Source organism: Rosa chinensis, chromosome 4, assembly GCF_002994745.2.
Source record: "Rosa chinensis cultivar Old Blush chromosome 4, RchiOBHm-V2, whole genome shotgun sequence".
NCBI classification, from domain to species: Eukaryota; Viridiplantae; Streptophyta; class Magnoliopsida; order Rosales; family Rosaceae; genus Rosa; species Rosa chinensis.
The window spans coordinates 64934212-64946770 of NC_037091.1; the positions used below are offsets into that span (position 1 = coordinate 64934212).

General features: G+C 39.6%; 3 protein-coding genes across 5 annotated transcripts; 2 read left to right on the forward strand and 1 right to left on the reverse strand.

The window, feature by feature from the left end:
* The first annotated feature begins 636 nt into the window (after nucleotides 1–636).
* LOC112197186 (probable carotenoid cleavage dioxygenase 4, chloroplastic) lies at nucleotides 637–2921 on the forward strand. The gene has a single exon (XM_024337771.2). The coding sequence runs from the start codon at nucleotides 950–952 to the stop codon at nucleotides 2702–2704; it is 1755 nt and encodes a 584-aa protein (XP_024193539.1). The 5' UTR covers nucleotides 637–949; the 3' UTR covers nucleotides 2705–2921.
* Nucleotides 2922–3081: 160 nt separating this feature from the next.
* On the forward strand, nucleotides 3082–9863 carry LOC112197185 (DNA (cytosine-5)-methyltransferase CMT3). 3 transcript variants are annotated; one of them, XM_024337768.2, is made up of 20 exons: nucleotides 3082–4484; nucleotides 4580–4614; nucleotides 4734–4824; nucleotides 5208–5315; nucleotides 5413–5529; nucleotides 5622–5721; nucleotides 5808–6019; nucleotides 6423–6488; nucleotides 6605–6862; nucleotides 7032–7090; nucleotides 7172–7238; nucleotides 7346–7675; nucleotides 7750–7818; nucleotides 7890–8061; nucleotides 8474–8586; nucleotides 8708–8812; nucleotides 8930–8973; nucleotides 9052–9121; nucleotides 9334–9437; nucleotides 9537–9863. In XM_024337768.2, exons 1-20 carry the CDS (start codon nucleotides 4176–4178, stop codon nucleotides 9700–9702), a joined length of 2595 nt encoding a protein of 864 aa, XP_024193536.1. In that variant the 5' UTR covers nucleotides 3082–4175; the 3' UTR covers nucleotides 9703–9863. The 3 variants fall into 3 exon arrangements, with proteins under 3 accessions (XP_024193536.1, XP_024193537.1, XP_024193538.1); XM_024337769.2 differs by having other exon boundaries at nucleotides 5823–6019; XM_024337770.2 differs by having other exon boundaries at nucleotides 5886–6019.
* Nucleotides 9864–10101: 238 nt separating this feature from the next.
* LOC112199772 lies at nucleotides 10102–10791 on the reverse strand. Its single transcript, XM_024340741.2, has one exon. It carries the CDS (start codon nucleotides 10789–10791, stop codon nucleotides 10102–10104), a length of 690 nt encoding a protein of 229 aa, XP_024196509.2.
* Between the last annotated feature and the right edge of the window lie 1768 nt (nucleotides 10792–12559).

A 12559-nucleotide genomic window follows, 5' to 3' on the forward strand; every position in this document is an offset into this window, starting at 1 on the left:
TTAAGTCAACAGCTATGAATCATTATACACAAGTAGTGATCCACGCTGAAAATGGAAGCAAAAGTTTTAAAGTGCTATATTATTGAAATTTTAGGGCAACTCCGGCTATTGGCTCCATTTGGGGTGCTATTTCTGTGGTCCCGTGTCACTGTAGTCAGTTCTGATCTTGGAAAAGTCTCAAATATGAGACTCTAAATGAGCCCAAGTCTTATATTTATAAGACCAGATCCACTAAAAAGTCATAGTTAGAGATGCTAATTTTAGTTTGGCACCCACTAAAAAGTCATAGTTAGAGATGCTAATTTTAGTCATAGTTAGATATGCTAATTTTAATTTGGCACCCACTAAAAAGTCATAGTTAGAGATGCTAATTTTAGTTTGACACCCACTAAAAAGTCATAGTTAGAGATGCTAATTTTAGTCATAGTTAGATATGCTAATTTTAATTTGGCACCCACTAAAAAGTCATAGTTAGAGATGCTAATTTTAGTTTGACACCCAATAGTTGGAGTTGCCCTTGGAGTTTTAAGTCGTTACACAATCACTCTTTGAGGTGTGTGGCTCACACAATGAACTAATGATATAGCTCTTGCCGATATTTTTAGGGTTTTTAATACTCGGGAGTGCTATACCCGATATTTCACTACTTGGCGAGAAGAAAATCGACCCAGGTGGATGCGAGAAATCAGAGTCCCACTGAATTGAATGCTTCTAGTACGACACACTAACCTCCTATATCCCCTAATGTCTTCATAATAAGAATCTTAATCCCACATCCACTGATGGCTCTGTTCCTGCAACCATTCATTGGAGATAAACCCGAGAATGTGGTCCTTCTGATAGTTTCTGGGTTAGGCTGTCCAGCTCAATCTCAAAATAAAATATCGCACTAGATCTCTCCCTTATTTACTCCAATCAACTCTACGTCTAAGCTCACTCATCCCTAGCCATGGATGCCTTGTCTTCTTCTTTCCTCTCCACATTGCCCACTCGATCTTCAACAACAGCACCAAAACTCACCCCAACCAAATCCCTCAACATCTCCTCTGTTAGAATTGAAGAAAGACCCACAACCCAAACACCTCCAAAAACCACAACACCACAACCCCCACCAAAACAGACTCCTCCTCCATCCTACTCCTCACCACCACCCACAAAACCTAATGCACCAGCACTTCCCGCTGTGATCTTCAACCTCTTCGACGACTTCATCAACAACTTCGTCGACCCGCCGGTCCGGTCTTCAGTCGACCCCAAACAGGCCCTCTCCGGTAACTTCGCTCCCGTCACTGAACTTCCCCCAACCGAATGTCAAGTAATCAAAGGCTCATTACCCTCCGCTCTCGACGGCGCTTACATCCGCAATGGCCCCAACCCTCAGTACCTCCCGCGCGGGCCCTACCACCTCTTCGACGGCGACGGCATGCTCCACTCCATCAGAATCTCCCAAGGCCGCGCCGTCCTCTGCAGCCGCTACGTCAAGACCTACAAGTACACCGTCGAGCGCGACGCCGGCTTCCCTCTCCTCCCCAACGTCTTCTCCGGCTTCAACGGCCTCACCGCCTCCGCGACACGTGGCGCCCTCTCCGCTGCCCGCGTGGCCTCGGGGCTGTACAATCCCGCCAACGGCATTGGCAACGCGAACACCAGCTTGGCGTTTTTCGGCGACCGTCTCTACGCGCTCGCCGAGTCTGATCTTCCTTACGCCGTGCGGGTGACGGCCGACGGCGACGTCGAGACCGTGGGACGGAACGACTTTAACGGCGAGCTGTTCATGAGCATGACGGCGCATCCGAAGATCGATCCAGACACCGGCGAGACCTTCGCTTTCCGTTACGGCCCGGTGCCGCCGTTTCTCACTTGCTTCCGGTTCGACCCGGCCGGAGCGAAACAACCCGACGTGCCGGTGTTCTCCCTGACCAGTCCTTCTATGCTCCACGACTTCGCGATCACTAAAAAGTACGCCGTGTTCACCGACATTCAGATCGGAATGAACCCGATGGAGATGATCGGCGGGGGATCTCCGGTGGGGTTGGACGCTTCTAAAGTATCTAGAATAGGAATAATTCCGAAATACGCGAGGGACGATTCCGAGATGAGGTGGTTTGAAGTGCCCGGGTTCAACATCATGCACGCGGTTAACGCATGGGACGAAGACGACGCCGTTGTGATGGTGGCGCCGAACATCTTATCGGCGGAGCACACTCTCGAGAGAATGGAGCTCGTCCACGCGCTCGTGGAGAAGGTGAGGATCGATCTCAAGACCGGGATCGTTTCGCGCCAACCGATCTCGACCCGGAATCTGGACTTCGCGGTGATAAACCCGGCTTACCAGGGGAAAAAGAACCGGTTCGTGTACGCGGGCGTCGGGGATCCGATGCCGAAGATATCGGGAGTGGTGAAGCTCGACGTGTCGGGTGATGAGCACAAGGAGAGCATAGTGGCGAGCAGGATGTACGGTCAGGGTTGCTTCGGGGGAGAGCCGTTTTTCGTGGCGAGGGAGCCGGAGAATCCGGAGGCGGAGGAGGACGACGGGTACGTGGTGTCGTATGTTCATGATGAGAAGACGGGAGAGTCGAGGTTTTTGGTGATGGACGCCAAGTCGTCTGAGCTGGAAACCGTGGCGGAAGTTAAGCTGCCGCGGCGGGTGCCGTACGGTTTTCACGGACTGTTTGTGAGGGAGAGTGACCTGAAGAAGTTGTAGTTGACGGCGTTTAACCACCACATGTTGTGATATATATATATATATATATATATATGTGTGTGTGTGTAGTAAATAACTAAATATGTGAACCCCACTATAAGTAGTGACAATATCCGTGGCCACAAACGTTGTGACTGTTGCATATATAAAGTTTTTATTGTACTATATATGTTACATTCCCGACCAAAATACGTTGAAATATGGTAAATTAAATATAGTTTTTGTTGGATTTGTAGTTAATTAATGAAAGATCTTAAAGTGACATGGTTTTCATTTTACGTTGCATGTTCTTATTGCGTACTTCAAGTCCGTGAAATGACTAAACTTGCATTATGTTCAAGACTTCAAGTCAAAGGAGACGAGACTGAACTTGCATAATATTCAAATTGATTATAGAGATTTTCAAAGTTATTTCCGGATTGAAAATCATGGATATTCTTCTATGCATTTATAAGTAAGATGATTTCAACTCTTAATATTTTTATTAATAAATTTAAAAAAATATATTTAATGTAATATAACAGTTCAATTATGTTGGTGTAAGTGTGCGTCTATTTTTGAATCCTCTTTCTAAAATTTATTGTGTTGTCATTCAAACATGAAAATGATTGTGTAGGCATTTCAAACAAGAAACGTGTGCTTTGATTTTAAGTTTGAGAGGTCTAGGGTTGCTTATTTCATTACAATGGTGGGACAAAGAAAGTCTTAAAATTTGCTTTGCTCCGTTGGAGCTTCTCGTTTTCCACTTGAAGTATTTCTTGTTCAATTATTGCAAGTTGTTAGCGATAGCCATGGCTACTTTGTTATGTATGATTTCTTAGAGATTTCATTAGAAGTTATTTTCAAATTTTATAAAAGAAAAAAGAATACCACGAGACATGGTATAGTAGTCAACCCTCTTCTTATTGGCCAACACCTGTGAACCATTGGAGCAAGATCAAATGGTGATCGTAATTTTAATTATATCCATACAATAAAATTCTAAAAAATAAGGAGTTTGACATGGTTTGACACTTCAAAGGTATCATGACTTTATGAGAGGACTCATTTCTACGAGCTACTACTCCATAAGGAACGTGAGATTTTGGCCACAAGAATTGTGTGTTATGGTCCACAATTTTAGGTGAAAATATCATGTTCTTGCTTTAGGATCAACACTGCCACAGGGAAAAGATAACCTGAAGCCCGAGGCACAAATGGCCCAACACACACACACACACCAAAGGCCCAACCCAACACCCCCTAAGATGTCGCAACGTTCTAAAGAAAAGAGAGGGAAAAGTCAACCCAATCCCAAAATTCAAATTGAAATCCACTTCCGGTACAACTCGGAATTCCCGCCCATCCCGCTCACCACTAATTTCGTGTGTGGCCCACCACTATATAAATTGCTCACTCATTTTTACCCCCACGCATTCACGACTCCTCCCAAAACCCTCACACTCTCTCAAATTCCTCTCTCTGAATTTCAATGGTGACGCCGCGGAAGAAGAACCCTAAGGCGTCTCCGAAATCGAAGAAGACAACCAATCCAGAGCGAGCTTCACCGGAGGTACCTGCTTCTTCCACGGTCGTTGACGGCAGAGAGATGAATCCATCGGCGAGGAAGAACAAGTCCAATGCGCCTCCCGCCTCGGCTCCGGAACCTAAGAAGTCGAAGAGAACCAAGCCGAAGGCAGGTCCTTGTTCCATTGTCGTCGACGGCCCGGAGCCTACGTTCGTCGGCGAACCTCTTACCGACAAGGAGGCTCGGCGGAGATGGCCCGAATCGTACCGAAAGGTTAGGGTTTCTGTTCGCTGTGGTTAGATTGCTTAAGTTCATTTCCAATTCTCCTGTTTTTATTTGATATATATTTTTTTCTTTTGATATTTCAGGAGAAGCAAGTTGCTGGACCAATCAGCTCTAAAGGGTGAGTTTTTGAATTACTAGCTTCTTATATTTAATGCTTGTGCTTTATATATGATTGTTGGTTCATATTCTTGTTCTGCATTTTGATTATTTGTATTTTTTGATGTATTGTGCAATTAGAGATGAAGATTCTCTTCAGGCTCGTTCTCACTTTACAATGGCTGAAGTGGATGGAATAAGATATGATCTATATGATGATGCTCATGTTCTGGTAAGTTTTGTTGTTCTTCAATTGGGGATATGCTGTAGTATCATAGCAGTAAAGAAAACGGACATTTTTTGTATTGTTTTTCATAATTGAAATTGTACATGTGATAAGAATTGCACTTGTTAAATTCAAATTGAAATTATAATAGGACAGAAAGAAGCAAACCACTAAACCTATCATTCTAGATTGGCTATTATATAAAAGCAAAATCCAAGGTTCACACTTGTGCTCTGTAATTAGTGAATTACTGTGTATAACTAATTAAGACATTTGAATGGTATCACCTTGCTGAATAAGATAAACCGGCATGAAATGTTTTCTAATCCTTTTCGTCTGCCTTTTCAGTAGTTGAATATTTTGTTTGGTTTATTTGATTGATTCTTCAGGCTGGAGAAGGAGAGCCACCATACATTTGCAAGATAGTTGAGATGTTTGAGGCAGTTGATGGGCAGTTATATTTTACAGCTCAATGGTACTACCGAGTACAAGACACTGTAAGATACATCACATGATATCTCATTATAATTTTCCATCTTTTACTGTCATGACGTCTTAAGTAATTCTAGTCCTTTTATTCTCTTGTTGTTTTAGGTCGTCAAAGACTGTGTTGAGATTGATAGTAGACGCGTTTTCTTCTCAGATGTGAAGGACCACAATCCTTTGGAATGTCTTCTTGAAAAGATTACTATTGTTAGATTGGCTCTAAATGTATGCATGAAATTTCATTTCTATGTTCATGCAATTTTCCTATCTTTTTCATATAAAGCTAGCAATCTAATAACAATAATTTTTTTCCCTAGGTTGATCCTGATGTTAAGAACAAACTTATTCAAGAGTGCAAGTATTATTGTGACACCAAATACTTGTTGCCTCATTCAACTTTTGTCAATTTACTACCAGGTTATTGTCTTTCATTTTTTATGCCTCATTTGGAACAAAACAATGTTCACAAGGATATAAAATTTTTACATGTATTGAACTCACAGAAAATATGCAATCAGGAAGTCATATTCCATCAACAATTTCTTGTGGGGTTGTTGGTGAATCTTGTCATGTTATCTCAGAACTTACGAAAAGCACCATAGTCAGGGAGCAATGCTTACAAGAACTTAAATTGCTGGACTTATATGCTGGGTGTGGTGGGATGTCAACTGGCCTATGTTTGGGTGCCCGATTATCCAACGTAAATCTTGTCACGGTAAGTTTTAATTTGCTTCATTTCTATCTTTTTTGGAATTTGCTAAACTATTTAACATATATTTCAGGACATTCCTTTTTCTTGTTCTAAGACTAGTAGCAACATAAATAAACAGTTTTTTTGTTTGGTAATAAACATCAGTGCACCAATTATCAACAAGGATTCCAATTTTGATATCCCTATTGCCTTTCACACAAGTACCAAAGCACATGGGAAATTTCTCTATTCATATACAAAGAAGTCTAATCGTCTCTATATCTCCTCCACTCTTGGAGGCTGTGAGAATGACTTGTTTCTTGTGAAATGTTTTAAGTTTGCGCTTTTAATTAAATATGATTGTAGATTCACACACCATAGTTTCTCTCCTGATAGTATTAGCTTATTTCTCTTCCTTTCTTATTAGAGATGGGCTGTTGATATAAATGAATATGCACTCAAAAGTCTAAAGCTTAATCATCCAGAAACTGAGGTATGTGTTAATAGCTCTCATTTGTTTATTCAATTGTTCCAATTCTTTTATTATATCTTTCTAGTTCCTGTATTTCTATTCACATCATTTATTGGCTAACTTTCATTTCATTTCAGGTTAGAAAGGAATATGCGGAAAACTTTCTGATTTTGCTCAAGAAGTGGAAGGGACTATGCATTTCTTTTAACTTGGTTGAGGGCGACAATTCAGAGATACCGGTCAATTTCTTTGCAACAAATGACCCTTCAGATGAAGAAGAGGATGACAACCAGAATAAGGATAATGCTGAAGATTCTGAGGTTTATGAAGTCGAAAAAATACTTGATATATGTTATGGGGAACCAGAAGAGAAAGATAGGGGGCTGTACTTCAAGGTATCAACAATATAATCCTAAGCAAAAGTTATTTGTGGATGTGGATGTATGTTTGTGCCTGCGTTCATTTGTAATGAATAATTGATCTTTTTCCTTTAATAAATGGCTGTTTGTGTTCATTTTCCAAAATTCAATACACGGATTTTACTTTGTGATGTATGCTGTGTAGGTTCATTGGAAGGGCTATGGTTCAGATGAAGATACTTGGGAGCCTATTGAGTCACTGAGGTAATTCTTGCTCTATGATCTCTGCAACATTTTTTGCAGTTTATGTCCAGAAAGATCATGCTATAACTATCTGTTAAGCAGGGATTGCAAGGATAGTGTACAGGAATTTGTTTCTTGTGGCTTCAGATCAAAAATGTTGCCGTTACCTGTAAGTTTTAATTTGTGCCATTTAGGTTGTTTTAGATATTGTAGTTTGTTTATGTAAATAATTGTAACTGAATCTTGATGTAAAATTGTTGTGTTCTTTACTTATAGGGAGATGTTGATGTGGTGTGTGGTGGACCACCTTGCCAGGGAATAAGCGGATTCAACCGATTTAGGGACAAGGAAAATCCTTTGAATGATAAGAAAAATGAACAGGTGGTTGTTTTCATGGACATAGTTCAGTACCTTAAGCCTAAGTATGTCTTGATGGAAAATGTGGTCGACCTTTTGAAATTTGCGGAAGGATTCCTTGGGCGATATGCCATTGGACGTCTTGTTGATATGAACTATCAGGCAAGGATTGGTATGATGTGTGCAGGAGCATATGGTCTTCCTCAATTCCGTATGCGGGTTTTTCTATGGGGGGCCTGTCCTACTGAGGTATGTTTGTTAAGTTGCTCATTTTTATCATTGGGCTGGTTTTTAATCTCATGGGGGCTATTTGATTTTTGCAGCGGTTGCCGCAATACCCACTTCCTACCCATGATGTTGTTGTCAAGGGTCATACTCCAACTGAATGGGAGGTATGAGTCTTAATATTTATGTTTTAAGTTGACTTCTCTATGCTCTCGCATCTTAAAAGTAATATTTACAGGAGAATGCAGTTTGTAGTGAAGGGCATCAATCTACATTGAAAGAAAAGCTCTTTTTGGAGGATGCTCTATCTGACCTTCCTGCTGTAAATAATAATGAGTGTCGTGATGAGATGCCATATGGAAGTCCCCCCCAGACTGAGTTCCAGAAGATGATTAGACTTAGCAGAAACTGTAAGATGCTGCTTTGGTTTTGGTGTATTTATTCTCATTGATCTGTTTCATTTTTTGTCGTTTCAAATGGTATTGCTGAATAGCGTCAGTATTCAGATGGTAGTGGTAAATAGGTACAAAATGTGGTCTGAAGTGATTTGAACTTTATGGGTTGTTTTGTACTTGTGGAAGAATGCAGGCACATTGTGATACTACTGTTGCAGACATTTAAAGAAAAAAGAAAAACTCATTTTCATGATGCGTTTATATGTTTTGAAACAACAGAAGTCATGAATTAAACTTTAAAACATGTTTTGATCATCTCTTACTGGTAAATGGTTAAATAATGATAAGAAACAAATAATTATCTTTTTCTGCACACTATGTTATTTGCAGTTGTTGAGCAACCCATTATCTGTTTCTCTTAATGTAGATTTATTGGGATCTTCAAAGAGTGAGCCTTATAATGTGATGATATATGATCACCAGCCTTTGACAGTGAATGCTGACGATTATGCTCGTATATGTCGCATTCCCAAAGAGAAGGTTCCTTACTTCATCTCTAATACATGATCACATGTATTTAGTTTCCCATAATTGATATAATCCTGTTATCTGACTGGTGTTCCCATAAGAAACAAATAATTATCTCTTTCACATTAAGCAGGGTGCGAATTTTAGAAACCTAACTGGTGTTCGAGTGCGTCCTGATAAAACAGTTGAATGGAATCCTGATGTAGACAGGGTTTATTTGGACTCTGGCGCTCCTTTGGTAAATATAGTATTTATATGAAATTTTTCTTTGCTGATTTACTTTATTTTGTGCCGTACTTTGCTGTAACATTTTGTTTTACTATACTGTTTAAATGTCTTGGCATTGTAATTGTAGGTCCCTGACTATGCTATGTCATTTGTGAAAGGGAAATCATCAAAGTAAGTGTTTTATTTTTCTGGTCCAAAAAAGTATTTGAATGTTCAATATCATCATCTATGCTCCATACAATTTTGTAGACCGTTCGGACGTTTGTGGTGGGACGAAATAGTGTCTACCGTTGTCACTCGGGCCGAGCCCCACAATCAGGCATGCTTTAAATTTGTGGCATTAAATTTAGACATACATATATATATATATATATATATATATTTCTCAAATATATTTTTAATTGTTTATATTTGTGGCATTAAATTTAGACATATATATATATATATATATATATATATATTTCTCAAATATATTTTTAATTGTTTATATATACATAATTTATCGGATACATAACTTGGACTTCTGTACAGGCTATCTTGCATCCTGATCAAGACAGAGTGTTGACTATACGTGAAAATGCAAGGTTGCAAGGCTTTCCTGATTATTACAAACTCTGCGGGCCAGTTAAAGAAAGGTATCGTGTTTTTATATTGTTGTCTTTCCTGACGATGCAGTACACTTAATCAAACTGTGTGACTAACTAATCGTTACATCTTTTTTGGCAATGTTTTAGATACATTCAAGTTGGGAATGCCGTAGCAGTTCCTGTCGCGCGTGCTCTGGGATATGCACTAGGGCGTGCTCTCAATGGTTTAGTTGATCATCGTTCTATGTTTGAGTTGCCTGATGGGTTCCCCAATCATCTGGAAGATATTCCTTCTCCAGAAGTTAGAGAATAGTGAATGCCATTTCACAATGAACCAATATATGATGACCTTCCAGAGAATCCAGATTATTCACAATCTTCTTAGATTACTGATTGATCATTCATAGTCCATTATTCTTGATCAAACAAAAGAACCTTATTCATTAATAATTGTTTTTGTACAGATTGTTATCATTTCTGGTAATTTTTTTTTTGAAGGGATCATTTCTGGTAATTTGGTTATCATAGATTTTGTTTGCTTGTCAAACCCACATTCTCAATAGTCAACATATAGATGTCTACATCCATCATTTATTCTAAATGGCCTGGCTTATCTTAATACGCTAGACTTAGGATCGTAACAGCTAATTGTAATTGATGCATACTAACAAGAAAAAAAGAAACTAGTGTAGCTCATAATGGCATTGACATATTACTTCTCAACTAGTCCAATTTCCACATCAACTCTCTTCTCTGAGATCAGGCTTTTGCAATTGTAGGAATAAATCATGTACGCAACCCACTTCACCACATTGCCGGTACAGAAAAGGCCCATCTGAGCAACAATTCCGCCTTTTCCTTCATAGCATTTAAAGAAGAGGCATGCCAGCCTTAAACCGAGTCCCCAAACACCGAAAATAAGCATCAAAACAAGTCCTTGCCGCCGTTCTCTACCTCTGCTTAGATAGGCTGAGAACATGAGTGCATTAGCCCCATGTCTGTTCTCCAGTATTGAAATTACAATGCTCATGTTCCATATAGCACCCCACTCCAAGTAATTTGCTAGCAGTGCCATACAAGCTGCCTTGTATAGCACTCTACAATATGCATTATAGTACCCAAAGTTTCTCAATAAAACATAGTATACTGAGACTAACCATATTGATCCAACTACAGTACAAGTTGATAAGAAAAGTACCCAGATGGATGTGACAAGAGTTCCTCTGAAGCGCACCATTCTGGTAACACTGCCACCACCAGATACCTCCCCGGACTTCCCTTTTCCTCCTAACTTTGAGGCCAAATCGACAATCACAAAAGCACTGCAAAGCTCTAGGAGATGGAGAGGTATCAGATAAAGAAGTCCCAGTTGTATCAAGTTGTTGGAAAACATCTGGGCCATACTTGTTGCAGTATGCAGCTGTGTTTGCCAATTGTAGTTGAAAAAACCAGAATTTTGGTTTAGAATCTCTGAGATTTGAACCAGGGTTGTTTGCAGGTGTAATTCATAGTAAATTGAGAAACAGAAAAAGGGTAGAGAGGTGAGAAAGGTGAGTACAATAAAGCTGTGGTTCTTGCAGATTAAATAAAGAGCTTCTTTGAGTATATCAAAGACTCCAAGCTTTTGCTTCAACATGATGATATGGTTGCTTTCCATAACCATGCCCTTCACTAATTCACTTGCTGCAAATTAAGAAGGGGGTTATATAATCAAGATTGTATCAGATCACTTTCGATTCAAACCCAGTGGGCATCAGATCATTGGTTTGGTTGGTATTTGAAAATGATAGTATACCTGTTACTCTATTACACAGAAATATTTCTAAAACTGCAGCTTTCACTTTGAATCTGACATTGAATAGAGCAACGATCACATAACAGAAAAATGAACCAAAATTGATTTTACATCATTAAACGAGTACTTTTCATGGGAGTTATTGCTAAGAGTTGTAGTAAACAGTATTAAGAAGTATTCAACATGGCTTAAGAGCTATTTGACGTTCAAACCTTGCCAAGTGGTACAAACTGAAACACAAAACAAAAACTTATCACAAACTATAGAGCTAGAGAATAAATGGACCTTTTCTACCGACGATTCTTGCAATCGAAGTAATATACTGTGAAAACCATCCAAATCATGACCTTCCCTAAACACAATAGGCCTGCGTGAAGAAAAACATGTGCAATATCTGTACTTGGAACGTAAAAACTCTGTCCTCTAAGGAGGGTTGGCAAATTGGAACTCTGTCCTCCAAGGATGGTTGGCCAATCCGAGCTCCAAAGAAGAAGCATCAAGACGAATCCTCGTAGTTTGTTTCCTTTCATTAACTGTGTTGAGGTTGAAAATGCTTGAGATCCTCTCTGCTCCTCTAACTCTCAAACGGACGCAGCAACACTTAGCTTCCACCAGGCATTGTACTCCACCCATATAGAAAATGTCACAGCAGGAACCACAACATGTACAAACTTCAAGATTAAACTGTCTCTAAAACCTGATAAATGCAGCTGTTGTACATGAATACAATAGGACACGTAAGGTAAACAAATATTGTACAACATGGACATAGCAATGAATGTGAAAACACCGTCGCGCCACCGTGATTTGGATATGGAACTTTTCAGAAGATCTCTGAGACCCATTGAGGCCTCATGAAGTCATGATCACCATTACTAGTATGGATTGTTGAGGAAGCATAGATGGTTGCCAGTGCAGTGAGGAAGTTGACCAGGTCATCCATGTACGCTTTCGGAAACTGAGTGATCGGTTCTACAGCCCGAGAGGTCTTTATGGTGGCGAAAGTGGAGGTGTAAGTAAGAATTTTTCGCTTTTCTAATGCCTCTATGAACAAATTAATAAGCGGATCCTGGATATGAAGTAGTCTTGGTATTAACATTACGAAAAATAATGGAATTAAGGTAATCAAAGTAAAGGTTTTGAAATTGGGATTTCTGAAGGGGATATTCATGGCTGATATGATTATGGCAAAGGTGCCAAGAAACCAGAGCTTCATCTGCTCGGGATCTATTGGATTCTTCATTTCCAAGTTTGATTATTGTGGGTTTTAAAGTTTTTTTCACTCATTATTTTCTTTATATATGATACAAGCTTAGCCCGTTCTTCTTCTTCTTTATTTTTTATTTTTTTAAATAAGAACCGGCTGTCTTCATTT

What these genes read in the sequence shown, in the direction of transcription:
- LOC112199772 (XM_024340741.2), bottom strand. Translation starts at nt 10,791, where the DNA reads ATGGCCCAGATGTTTTCCAACAACTTGATACAACTGGGACTTCTTTAT.
- LOC112197186 (XM_024337771.2), top strand. Translation starts at nt 950, where the DNA reads ATGGATGCCTTGTCTTCTTCTTTCCTCTCCACATTGCCCACTCGATCT.
- LOC112197185 (XM_024337768.2), top strand. Translation starts at nt 4,176, where the DNA reads ATGGTGACGCCGCGGAAGAAGAACCCTAAGGCGTCTCCGAAATCGAAG. An exon ending in GGCCCGAATCGTACCGAAAG is followed by an intron (nt 4,485 to 4,579) that starts GTTAGGGTTTCT and finishes TTGATATTTCAG; the next exon opens with GAGAAGCAAGTTGCTGGACC. An exon ending in GGACCAATCAGCTCTAAAGG is followed by an intron (nt 4,615 to 4,733) that starts GTGAGTTTTTGA and finishes TTGTGCAATTAG; the next exon opens with AGATGAAGATTCTCTTCAGG.